Source organism: Hibiscus syriacus, unplaced genomic scaffold (assembly GCF_006381635.1).
Source record: "Hibiscus syriacus cultivar Baekdansim isolate YM2019G1 unplaced genomic scaffold, ASM638163v2 tig00110483_pilon, whole genome shotgun sequence".
Taxonomy (NCBI): Eukaryota; Viridiplantae; Streptophyta; class Magnoliopsida; order Malvales; family Malvaceae; genus Hibiscus; species Hibiscus syriacus.
In genome coordinates, this window is record NW_024062759.1 from 466,351 (window position 1) to 478,981 (window position 12,631).

The window sequence follows — 12,631 nt, forward strand, 5'->3', positions numbered from 1 at the left end:
ATCGGTTCGACCGGTTGAACCGTGAATCGGTGGCCTGTCCGGTCCAGTTAACTCTCAAAACCGGATTAGCACAGAACCGGTAAAGAATCGATTGAAAACCGAGAAAATCAGGGTGAACCGGCTGAAAACCGATTTGAATCACCGGTTCATTTTTTTCTTTAAAACAAAAATTAAACCAAACGACGTCGTTTGTTCAACGAGCCGAGTCAAATTCGAGTATTGCTGAGCTCGACTCGAACTCGAAAACTTTAAAAGTAAGTTCAACTCGACTCAAAAACTCACGAGCTAAAAATTATCAACTTGAAATATAATATTAAAACTTGAAATCGAAAAGGCTCAAACTCAAAAAATAATTTAGAAGTTTGATTTAAGCCTAAAATTTGAGCTCAATTGAAGCGAAAGAATAGTTTGCTTTGTGTTCACCAAAAGGTTCCATGATTTTGAATGTCAAATTACCTCTATTATTTATAGAAGTAAGTTGGGATGCTCTTCTATGTTTCTTAGCCATGTGGGATTGGTTTGTTCTTAAACTTTTGGGATACTCTTCTATGTTTCTTAGCCATGTGGATTGTTTTTTAAAACAATTAAACAAATGACATCATTGTTAATTTTTTAAGCCCCAATTTTATTTTTTGATTATAGTTATAATTATATTTATTATTAATATGTTTTACTTTAAATATTATGTTGTAGTTGATTTGAATCATTTTGTTTCACTTGATTTTATGGTTTTTCATTTATACATGTTATGATTGTGATTTTATACCTATTAATATTATAAACTTAAAAAAAGTGTTACATATATATTAATATTGCTTTGAATATTATGTAAAATTAAAAAAATATATTATTTTATATAAAATCCGGTTCAACCGCTGTTGAACCCGGTTGAACCAGTGAACCAGTACCTTCACCGGTTCAATGTCCGGTCCGATTTTGAAAACATTGAAAAAAACCGACCGATTCACCCGTACCCATCCCTACGTATATTGACAAAACCCACATTAATATATTATTATAAATAATAAATAATGCTCCAACTTATATCCCATTAAACATTTAATCATCCATTGATACACTGAATTATGCATTCATAGGTAAAACCTATGTTACTATGTTATCCAACCACCTCAAATTTTATAAATATCCCAAACTTTAACCATCTACTTTACAAATTTCTATATTATATCACAAAATTCACATCACACCCCAAAATGGAAAACTACTTATATTTCTTTTTTAAGTGTCTAATGCTTTATATGACCTATGAAGTAGTACTATATGTAGTGATGCCAATAGAAGCCAAAAACCAATCTTTCTTTATGCTCATGTAGAAAATAAGAATTTCCAGCAAGGCTGAAGATATATGCACACCTATATGTATAATTATGGGGGGCCAATTATAGATAGGCAAGTATCCAAATTTTGATGATACCTTGTGTATCTTTAATGATCCTTCTATTTTGAAGATATATTCTATTTTATCCACAACCTCAGAATTTTGATTTTTTTTTTTACTTTGTTTAACCCTATTTAGTCGCTAAATTTATCTAACATGATCATTGGTAACTACTAAAATTTGGCCTCAATGCTAATTTGTGACATGATTTAGATCAGCACCATCTCTCATATGAAATCATGTTATACAAATACTCTGATTATAAGAAAATGACTTCTCTGTGAAAGCTCCCAAAATTATCAGTTTGAATCATGATAGTAACTCTGGGAAACAGTAGCAATCAACATGAACATTGTAAACAAATGACAAGTAGGTAGTACAAGAAATGAAATCATAGCTGAGAATCAAACATATATTGAATGTACAACACATTCAACTGATAGAAACCAAAGAAACCGGGATTGAATAAACCTGAAATCAACCCAGATTTCTTCTTCCCACAGAATAGGCCATTGATTTGAAGTGACCAAAATCCTCCCTTAAGCTGGTGTTGAATCTTTAGAAGCATCTCCTCATTAGCTTCAATGTCAACAATCAACTGTTTCTGGAACAACACTTATTTAGATAAGTAACAGAGCCTGTAATTGAAACATAATCTAAAATTTTGGACTGTTCATGTGAGAGTGGAAGTAAAATTTGACCTGTTAAGAGGGGAGAAACTTTGGGTTGTCTTCATTTTATTGGATCAATGGTGATTATGAGAGGAAGCAGAGAACAGCTTATTGGGAGGACTGTCATGCTTCTCTTCTTCGCCCTGAAATCGTGCTGGAACGCGGAAGCCAGAGAATACACCTGATCCGGTGAATCCAATGCCGGATAAAGCAGCTTGATGATGGATGTTTTGGGATTTGATGGTGTTGGTTGTTTGTGGGAATTGGCTGGTTTATCCAAGCACGAACCAAGGGCGTGTTACTGGACTGAAGGGGTCCCCTCTGAGAAATAAACTGGCTGTTTTGTCCAAAAGCAGGTGGCAGTGGCGGTGCCGATGGATTTCCAAAGAGGAATCCACCACTCCGCCACTAGAACCACCGCCAGTGCCACTACCAGCACCACATTATTCCAGGCAACCACCAAGGGCGTGTTACTGGACTGAAGGGGTCCCCTCTGAGAAATAAACTGGCTGTTTTGTCCAAAAGCAGGTGGCAGTGGCGGTGCCGATGGATTTCCAAAGAGGAATCCACCACTCCCGCCACTAGAACCACCGCCAGTGCCACTACCAGCACCACCATTATTCCAGGCAACCAATCTCTGAGACTTTCCTATCTCCGCCAGATGTTGATTGTGGTGTTCCCATCCAGCTGAAGAACCATTAAAACCAGAGAATAAGACTGGTTCACTTTGATGTGCCTGGGCTGCAGCAGCAGCAGCTTGGTGATGGTGGAGCAGAAGCATTGGCTTCGGAAATGACTGAAGCGAAAGCCGCAGATCTTGACTATGGCTGCCCGTTCGGGTCGAAAAATCCGGTGAATAATCCTGAAACTGTAATGAAGAAGACGGCGTCTCACTGGAAGCTCCCGATGGAATAAAAGATTTCAAAGTATCTTCAATCTCATCAGACACTAAAGAATGCGGAAGAAAACCCGAATTACGATCCGGGTAATCTCCAATTTCTTGAAGAATTTGGACTTCGTTTCCCATTATTGTAGCCGTTCTTCTTCGAGTACCAGACCCAGCAGCAAGGTTGTGAAACTGACAGGGTTTTTCATGATCTATTGCAGTTATTGAATTTTGATCTTCTTGGTTATTTGGTAATTTTGTGGGTGAAGTAGCTGTTTTCAAAGTTTCTGGGTTCCAAGGAGGTAGTTCAGCGAGCTCGTCAATGGCGGATTTGGCTTTTTTGATAAGCCAATCCACAGCTTTGCTAGGGCGATCATAGCCGAGTCGGTCCTGGACATCGTAGAACTGGATGGCGGTCGAGGACCTTTAGCGGTGCAAACCTTGCTGTGACCGTCTTTCCTTCCAGTTGATCGATCAATGCGACCTCCTTCAACCTCACCCATCTCGCCCCCGCCGTGCTTCAAACCCAATCTCGACGTCTTTGCAGCTTGGTAATTGCTATCTCCCATCCCTCCTGCATGTTGGGTCGGTTTTGGAATCAAGTTTTGAAGCTGAAGATGAAGATGATTGCTTAGAGGATCCAGACTCGGCTTTAATGGCGGACACTGATTATTGCTTCTTTACCTGAAGCTGTTTTTCTCTGCCAATAAATGTTTCTAATTCCATCATCACAAAAGGACCCCTCCACAAACCTAAAAGCCTCCTTCAATTTCTAAAAACTTTTGGCAATTGGGCCTCTCTGTGTACTACTGAACTGGGTTTTCTAATCGGAATTTTCTCGGGAAAAAAGTAGTAACTTAAATGTTTTTGATCAGCTATTGGAAAGCGGAAGACTTTCATGACAGTGTTTGTTCAGAAATTAAATATCCCTCTGATATCATCACTGCATCAACTGCAGTTTTATTGTAATCGAATTTAATTATTTCAAGATAAAGTTGAGATAATTTTATGTAAAGCTTTAAAAAAAAATCAAATGAGTGAATGGAAAGATGAAAGATGGATCCTTTATTTGCCAGCATCGCACAACTTTCTGACAGTGACCCTTTTACAGCTTTTTCTTTTTCTTTTTATTGCATCAGTTAAGAAACTTCATCATCTTTTTTTCCCACGATTTTCCCATCCCCAAACACCCCCTTTTTAAGGGGATTGTTGGATTACTACTCAACATGGCAAGCATCTCAAGGTAGTCTGCACTTTCTTTTACATTTTCATGAGTTTAGATCAAATAAATGTGTCGCATTTTAATTTTTTCTATAATAATTGTATAGTTATTTACATTGACCGATGGTAAAATCTTGATAATGATTACATTCACCAATGATTCATTTTTCTTGATACTTAATTTACCGACAATTATCTGTTTCAACTATGGGTTATGTTGGAACTTTTGGGGATTAGAGTTATAGATTATATTAAGGGTGAATTATGATTTTCATCACTCAATCTTGTTTATATTTTTGTTTCGCTTACTTAGTTTTAAATTTTTTTAATCCGATCAATTAATTTTTAGATTACTTATATTTTGATTACTCAAACATTAAATAAAAAAACATGGTGACGTGGACGGTTTTACGTTGGCATGGACTTCATATGTTGCAGTATGTCATATGTTATTCGTTTCATTTTTTTTTCTTTTCTTATTCCAACTTCTTTTCTTCGCGAAGATGAAATTTTAAAAATTCTATTTGTATATCACGTTGACGTAAAAATTGTTATTCTTTTACGTCATATTCAACCACTTAAGACACTAACAAATTCATTTCACCGTCTTCTATCACTTTATTAGTTTAGATATTCTCAATATCATTTTTATATCTCAAGAAACTCAACCCAAAATTCAGAAGAAAAAAATGACTCTAATCTACGATCTTTACTGTTTGATCAAATTGGAACCATGCTATATAGTTCGCCTCTTCCTCCTTCACTATCTCACCGCCATTCGAATTCAGAAAGACACTCTAATATTTAAAAAATTAAAAATGCAGGTTTTAACAATATTTTAGGGATTTTCATTAAAATTAAAGACAACTTTTAAGACTTGTTATAATTTTAAAAGATATATGATACGTCCTAAAGTTGTTAATTATTTAATGAAATAGATTAATTTTAAAATAATTTAAAAGTTAAATGGTTTAATTGAGAATTTTAAATGTAAAATTGTTAAGAAAGAAAAAAAAACCTACAAAACTGAGTGAGTAAAGTTTGTAGTGCTACATCTTGGGTAAGGAGTACGTATTAAGTACACATGACATCCAGGTAACGGAATAGTTGACTGTCTGATACATATAAGTTGTGGGACTCCGAGTAAGAAGAAAATATTTCTAATACCATCGTCTTAATATTGTAAATAGATCAATTACCCATAGTTTAATTATTTATTTCAAACAAAAAGAAAACATAAATTATTCTTATATTAATTATGATTATGATATATTTTTTTGAAAGAATGTACTTTGTACTATAATGATTTACAAAGTATACACCTCAATGACCTCATTAAAAAATCTCCCTAATCCTAAATGAAAGAAAAAGAGTGTACCTTGAGGTGATAAGGATCTACAAACACAAAAAACTTACAACACATAATCCATACCCCAGCCCTACAACAATCCCCCGGCAGTTCATAAATAAGCCAAACCAAACAAACACAAACAACATAACCAATAGAACGAACCAACACCTCTAACTTAACATCAACAACAACCATATCTTGATCGAAGACAAACACTAATACCTAGAGATACTCACTTACTGAAATAGTAAAATAGTTTACTATAGGGATTCCATGAAGTAAAATAGTAAGTTAAATTATGATTATGATATTTTGATAATCAATTTTCATTTCCAGTAGCACTCTGTTTTGGCCTTGAGTGGTTATCACAATTTTTTGTGTGTCTAGGCAGCGGTGATAACTTCCTTGTCAATTTCATCCTTCTTTTTCCCCCTTTCCGGTTGATTGCCCTTTAATTTTATTAGTTTCCAATTGTATTTTAATATATTTACAATAATATTTTTTCTTAGTCCTTTCATTACTATTTTTAAGGGCGTTCAAAATTCAGTAAAATCGAATTAATCTATTGAACTGATATTTCGATCGTTTAATTTTGATTTTGATCGGTTAACGGTTAATAATTTTTTTCAAACTTCGGTTTCGATTAATTCGATTCGAAATCGGTTAATTAATCAAGTTAACTAAAATTATTAAATATTTGATATATTATATATATTATTTAGCTTTAGAGGAGTTTAAACTTCAGTTTTAACCGGCAGAATTAACCCAATAAGTCAAAAATATTAAATATTAAATATATAATATATATTATTTATAAAATTCGGTTAATTCAACTAACAGATCAAATAATCAAACTTAGTTCGGTTCGATTAATTTTTTTTGAAAAAAAATCGGTTCGATTAACGATTAAAGGAAAAAATCGGTTAATAAAATTTGAATAATTTGATTTGGTCGGTTAACCGAATTACCCTTTTGAATACTCTTATCTAGCTTAGACTTCGATATAGGTTTCTTCTATTTTTATAATTTTTTATTCTATATTTAGTGTTCGGAATATGTCATTGTCTTAATTATTCACGTTTTTATTTATTAAATTATTATTGATTGTTCACAGCTATATTCTATTTGATAATCATAAATGTATTTATTTTAATATGTATTTAACAATACGTTATTAGTGATGATTTCTTTATCTAATAAACATATCATAATTCTACAAAAAATAGCTTTAGACAACATGGTATTTCTGTCTTGTTTATAAGGAGTCTTTTCTATTATAAAATTACACGCTCGATTTGACTAAAATATATATATTTTGAAATAATTCTACATTTGGGTATTAATATTTTTACAATTAATTTATAAAAATTATTTTGAATTCATTATATATTTTGATCGGTTCTAAAATTTTAGAATATAAGATAATTTCACTATTAACTCCTTTTTAAATGATCTAAAATTTCATAACATTTAATTAAAAAATAAAATTTCTTAAGACGTTAAAGAATTTTGTTAAAAGTAGCTTCATTCATGAATCGAAACTTATATGAATTTTTTTTAAAATTATCCTCCCGATTTTAAGGCGTCGCTTTGATTATTCATGATCGACCTATGTCATATACTTAGTTTTGATAGGTAAGCCTCTCAATGAATGTTTTCTACATTCAGAATGACTCGAACTCAAAATCTACATAAACGATATTAATCCGCTTACCACTTGAATTAACTCATTGATAAATTATATGAATTTTTACATATATAAAAAAATATTTATATGAAACATGTATTGCATTTGATGGTTATACTAAAATATAATTAGTTTCCTCAAATACTAGTATATCGTTTAAAACTTTAATCAAATAAAATATTGAAGTGAAATTTAAAATTCTTTTGAATCAATCTTTGTCAAGTCGATGGAGGAACCGTTACCAGATACACACATTAACACTTATAGACGAGATCTCGATGGATGTTGCAATCAGTGCAAGTCTTCTTCATTGTAAATATTGCATCATTTCTCATCGCATGCCTGTTGGAAATACTTTGTATCCTTGTTTGTTGGAAGCGTAGATGGGCTCTCGATAATTTATAACACTAGATTCTTCTTAATTTCTCTATTATTGCCACCTTATTGTTTGTCTTGTTTTGCTTCAAATTAAAAAATCTTGCCGACATATACTAGTGTGTTGAAACTTCTACATAATTCCAAAATGGGTTTGTCTTCTAACATTGCTTGCTTCTTCAACCTATTGATTTGTTGATTTCCGATTTAGTTTAAGTCTATCATACTTAATATGATATTTATTGAGTGATTTTAATAGTAAAAGAAAATAGTTTTTTTAAAAAAATATTGAGTTAAAACAATTATGTTTATAAGGTGTACATATGTTGTCAATATATTAAAAAATAATAAATATCATCTCTAGTAATCATTTGAACTGTTAAAAAATTAATATTTATATTTTTTTTATTTCTATAAATTTGAGCTGTTGAATTGCTTAAATCCAAATTATGTAATGAGGTATCGGAATACTCATAATTGCAAACCATGGCAACTTGTAAACCATTGACTGACTTTATGGAGGCGGGAGGGAGCCTTTTTAACAAGCAAAATTAGGTCCCATAAATTGAAAGAAAATTCTTATTTTTTAAAAACAAGTAATATAAAGAAATTGAGGCGTGGGTTATTATAAGTTGTTCTTTCTGTATGGTACTACACTATAATAGATTCATTATCTCAGTGAAAAAATGTAAAAAAAAAAAACATTATTGAAATAAATAAATGGACGAAATTGTTTGAAAAAATAAAATGTTTTCTAATTTTATTTTCGAATACATTACAATAGAATTTTAACCATAAGAATTTATTTTATTTTATTTTATGAGTGAAAGTGGCCGGAAATAATAAAAAGAAGGACACGTAGCAGTGATGTCATGGCTTAGCAAAACTATCTCAAATTGCTTTCAATCCTTTATGCTTCCATACAGAAAAATATGCAAAAAATGTAAATGATCAAGCGATGTTTTCTCTCTGTAATCAGTGCATGTCCATGTCACCGACCATGCATATCTTTCATATATAAAATAAGATAAAAAATCTTAAAATTAAAGAGAATAGGATAAGAAGAACATAAGTAAATTATATTATATGAGGAATTTATTAATTAATTTCGGTTATTAAAATACATATTTTTTTATTCTTCAGTTTAAGTAATTATATTTATAGAATGAATTATTAATGATTAAGAAATATTATATTATTTTATAATTATATCATATTATTTAAAAAAAAAGTAAATTATATGGTATCTAATATTATATGTAAGTATGTATACATTCAATATTATATTTTTCATAAAATATTAAATATAATAGTAAGATAGATTATACTTAAAAATAAATATTTTTAGAGTTAATATTATTGAGAAAAACTATTATAATCTAGAGCACAGACATTATAAGAAAAAACATGAAAAATACTGAAATTTCTCATTTAATTTAAGTTTAAAGGAATTGTACCTTTTGTGATTTTTAAGGTAAAATTAACATTGATACAACTTGACATATATATATTGAATTAAATATGACATTTATATTGAATTAAATAAACTTAGAAAGTAGAACGTTGATATTATATAACATATGATTTTTATTTTTATTAGATAAAAAATTAATTAAAAAATTTATTCGAAATATGACATTTATATTGAATTAAATAAACTTAGAAAGTAGAACGTTGATATTATATAACATATGATTTTAATTTTTATTAGATAAAAAATTAATTAAAAAATTTATTCGAAATATGGCATTTATATTGAATTAAATAAACTTAGAAAGTAGAACGTTGATGTTATATACGTATCGTACTCATGCATGTTCTTTAAGCTCCAAGATTAATGTAATTCTCAATCTCCAACAAATCATTAGCATTAACAGCAAAAATAACACTCCAAAAAGAAGCTTTTGAACACCAATAATGGAGATACCAACAGAAAATACTTTAATGGAGATTAGGGGTGTAAACGAGCCGAGTCGAGCTCGAGTATCATTGAGCTCGACTCGACTCTAAAACTCTGAAATGCAATTTGACTCGACTCGAAAACTTGCGAGCTTAAAACTTTTAAACTCGACTCGACTCGAAAACTTGCGAGTTTAAAATTTTTAAACTCGACTCGAACTTAAAATCCTAAATTGAAGGTCGTGAGCAGCTCGAAAATGCTCGAAATAAAACAAATCTTAAACTTAATTAGATTGAAGCTTCAAACTCGAACCTGAACCTTAAATACATAAAAGCCTTACTATATTTTATAAAAAAAATCAACACATAAATGTTAATATTATTAATAATATATATTTTTTAAAAAATAAAATCTTTATATATTATATTTTCGAGCTGCTCACTAGTTTTTCGAGTTGAGTATTAAGTAGTTCGTTTCGGCTCGTTAAGAATTCGAGTCGAGCTCAAACTCGAGTCCGAGTCGAGCTCGAGCTCGAGTCTGAGTCGAGTTCATTCGATCCGAATATTTATCGAGCTTTGACTGAATCGATCTCGAGTGACTTACGATATGTCTCGTCTTATTTACAGCCTTAATAGATATCGAGGAAAGAATAACTTTCCACACCAGACAGTACGAGGACAGACCTACGCACTAAGCAACACGAAAGTGGCTCAAAAAGGTTCCACTTCAATCACTCGAGGCTAATCGCGCGATCGAAATACACAGTAAAACACACTAAACCAAAGTTGAAAAAGAAAGCATGCACCTTTTCTTTCTTCTCATTGTCTATGAATCCAACGTTTTCGATCATCTTCTTGGGATCAAATCTAATGGTCCAAGTTAAACAAAAAACAGTTCTTTTGATTCCTTTGGATGACTTTGTGATGCAGGGAAATTCGAGACAGATGATGTTAAACTATCAGATTGTACCTTGATGGCGTTGAGATATCATGAGTTGGCATATCAGCGCAAAGGTGAGAGTTGATTGTGATATGTTATTTATTGGGGCTATTTTGAGTGCGTTTTAATCTTTTGGCCATAACTTTGGATACGGGTGTCGGAATCGCGCATAAGATCCCCCTTTCGATGCGCACGCTGTTCACATTGAGCATGACTCCATGTGACCTTCTTTTCGACCTCAAATTCTGCCGTTTTTCTCATCCGAATCACTAATTTTATTTATTTTTTATTATTTGTGGTAATATTTCGCTTGTCAGTTAGGAAGTCATTTTAAATCTGATTTGGGCCGGATTTTTTGCAGATTGCTTAATTTATTTAGAATTTCAATTTAGAGTGATTTCCGAGACTTTGCTATTTTTAACAAATTTCGAATAAAGATGATTTTTGGCTATAACAGTCCGACTTGTAGACTGATTTTGGCATTATTTGATTTTATATTATTCTATTAAATCTTAGAGAATTTTTCTCTGATTTTTGGGTGAATTTTCTCCTGTGAATCATCTATTAAAACTAACCTGCAGGATAATCGCTATTCTGTCCGGCGTCACTTTATTAGCAAATTGTTGTGGAAAAAGAGTAGAGTACAAAGGAAGCTCCTATGCAGATTGGCTTCGGGATTGTAAATCAGGCAAGGTATTCAATTTTCCTTGAATTAGGTTCTTCTCATTTTCTTTGTTCTCTCTAAAGATTTTCTGGGTTTGTTTTTCTGTTTATTCATCTGGGTTTTCGATATTTTGATCTGCAAAAGAATGGGATTTTCAGGCAAGACGATCAATTGGCTCCGTGATGCATTATAAAATTGCAATTCGTGAGGCTTCAAACAAACAAAAAACAAGAGACTGTAAAGGGAAGTTAAGGCAAATTGAAAGGACAATAATCAAGCCGAAAAATGGAGCAAGAAATCACCAGGTAAAGGAATCTGTTTTCTTGATAAAGTTTCTCTATTCTTCTTTACTTTTTTTTTCTACCTTCTTGTTGTGCACAATAAGGAGTAGTAAAGAACAAATGTTTTGCAGAAGGAATTTGAGGATTTGATTGTTGAGAATAGTCAAGATACTCATTCAGACTTTGATATCAAGGTAATCAATCTTACCATTATGAGTTAAGTTCAAGAATTTGTTGTGGTTTGTTTTCACTGGATTCGAATTTGAGTCCGTATCTCGAATGAATGTATACAAATGACACTGAAAAATCCCCGTATATTTTGCAGGATGAACCTGGAGTGGACTCTGGTTTAGAAGGAGATAATGAAGAGGTTATTGCTTCTATGCTTTGAAAAATCAGCAAAATTATCATTTCTTTTGAAAGCATCTATAAGTTTTACTCGAATAATCTTCGAGTTCATATTTGATACATTTATAATAATATTTTTAGTGTTAAGAACCTTGAGATAAATATATTCAACGTACTTTTTCAGCTGGATGGTATGGGACTGGATGACTTGCTGGATGATCTGCTTCCAAATGAAGTGACAATTCCAACGAAGTCTCTGAATGTCCAGCAAAACTTAAACACCATGGCTGAATTTCTTATGAAAAATGATGAAGATGTTGCAAGCAATGTCGATTTCCCGGACTTTACGATCTGCTTCAATGGGGAGCAAAAATGTAACCCCTAGACCCAGCTTATGCATTTCGACTAAGTCTAACAGATTACATTCATGATTCTTAAAGACATTTTTCTAAAACCGTTATTCGATAATTAAAATAGTATTTCAGATGACATGTATAAAAGAATAATAATTTATACTATAAAAACCCAACTCATGAATGTAAAAATAAAAAAGTTAAAAATTTAATTTAAAATATGACGTAAAATTTGGATCACCATAAACCAAATATCAGTAACGAAAGAAATAGTCATCACTAAAACAAATACTTCGAAACAAAGGCCCATGTTACCAAAATAAAGTCAATCTTGAAAGATGAAAATATTACAATCAGATGTACTTCAAGAGATGTGTTGATCCTCCAAGTGCTTGATCCGGAGTGTCTAACCAAGTGCTTGAATTATCATAACATGTGCATTCATTCATTATATGGTTTGCATCACTGATTGATATTCAAGCATATAATATATAGTTATAATAATAACATTCATTCATTAACATATGATGCATGAGTTATTATTATAACCTATAGT

General features: G+C 31.6%; 1 protein-coding gene and 1 pseudogene across 1 annotated transcript; one reads left to right on the forward strand and one right to left on the reverse strand.

Annotated features, from left to right (window-relative positions):
• Window positions 1-1,725: 1,725 nt before the first annotated feature.
• LOC120129133 lies at window positions 1,726-3,922 on the reverse strand (annotated as a pseudogene).
• A 6,174-nt stretch (window positions 3,923-10,096) lies between these two features.
• LOC120129219 lies at window positions 10,097-12,107 on the forward strand. Its single transcript, XM_039146789.1, has 7 exons — window positions 10,097-10,208; window positions 10,420-10,483; window positions 11,011-11,122; window positions 11,252-11,398; window positions 11,506-11,568; window positions 11,700-11,744; window positions 11,907-12,107. The coding sequence occupies exons 1-7, from the start codon at window positions 10,097-10,099 to the stop codon at window positions 12,105-12,107; spliced, it is 744 nt and encodes a 247-aa protein (XP_039002720.1).
• Window positions 12,108-12,631: the final 524 nt, after the last annotated feature.

Bases quoted from the DNA above. Each gene is read 5' to 3' on its own strand.
- LOC120129219 (XM_039146789.1), top strand. From the start codon at position 10,097: ATGTCTCGTCTTATTTACAGCCTTAATAGATATCGAGGAAAGAATAAC. The intron at 10,209-10,419 runs GTTCCACTTCAA...TTTGTGATGCAG, and splicing joins CACGAAAGTGGCTCAAAAAG to GGAAATTCGAGACAGATGAT. The intron at 11,399-11,505 runs GTAAAGGAATCT...AATGTTTTGCAG, and splicing joins ATGGAGCAAGAAATCACCAG to AAGGAATTTGAGGATTTGAT.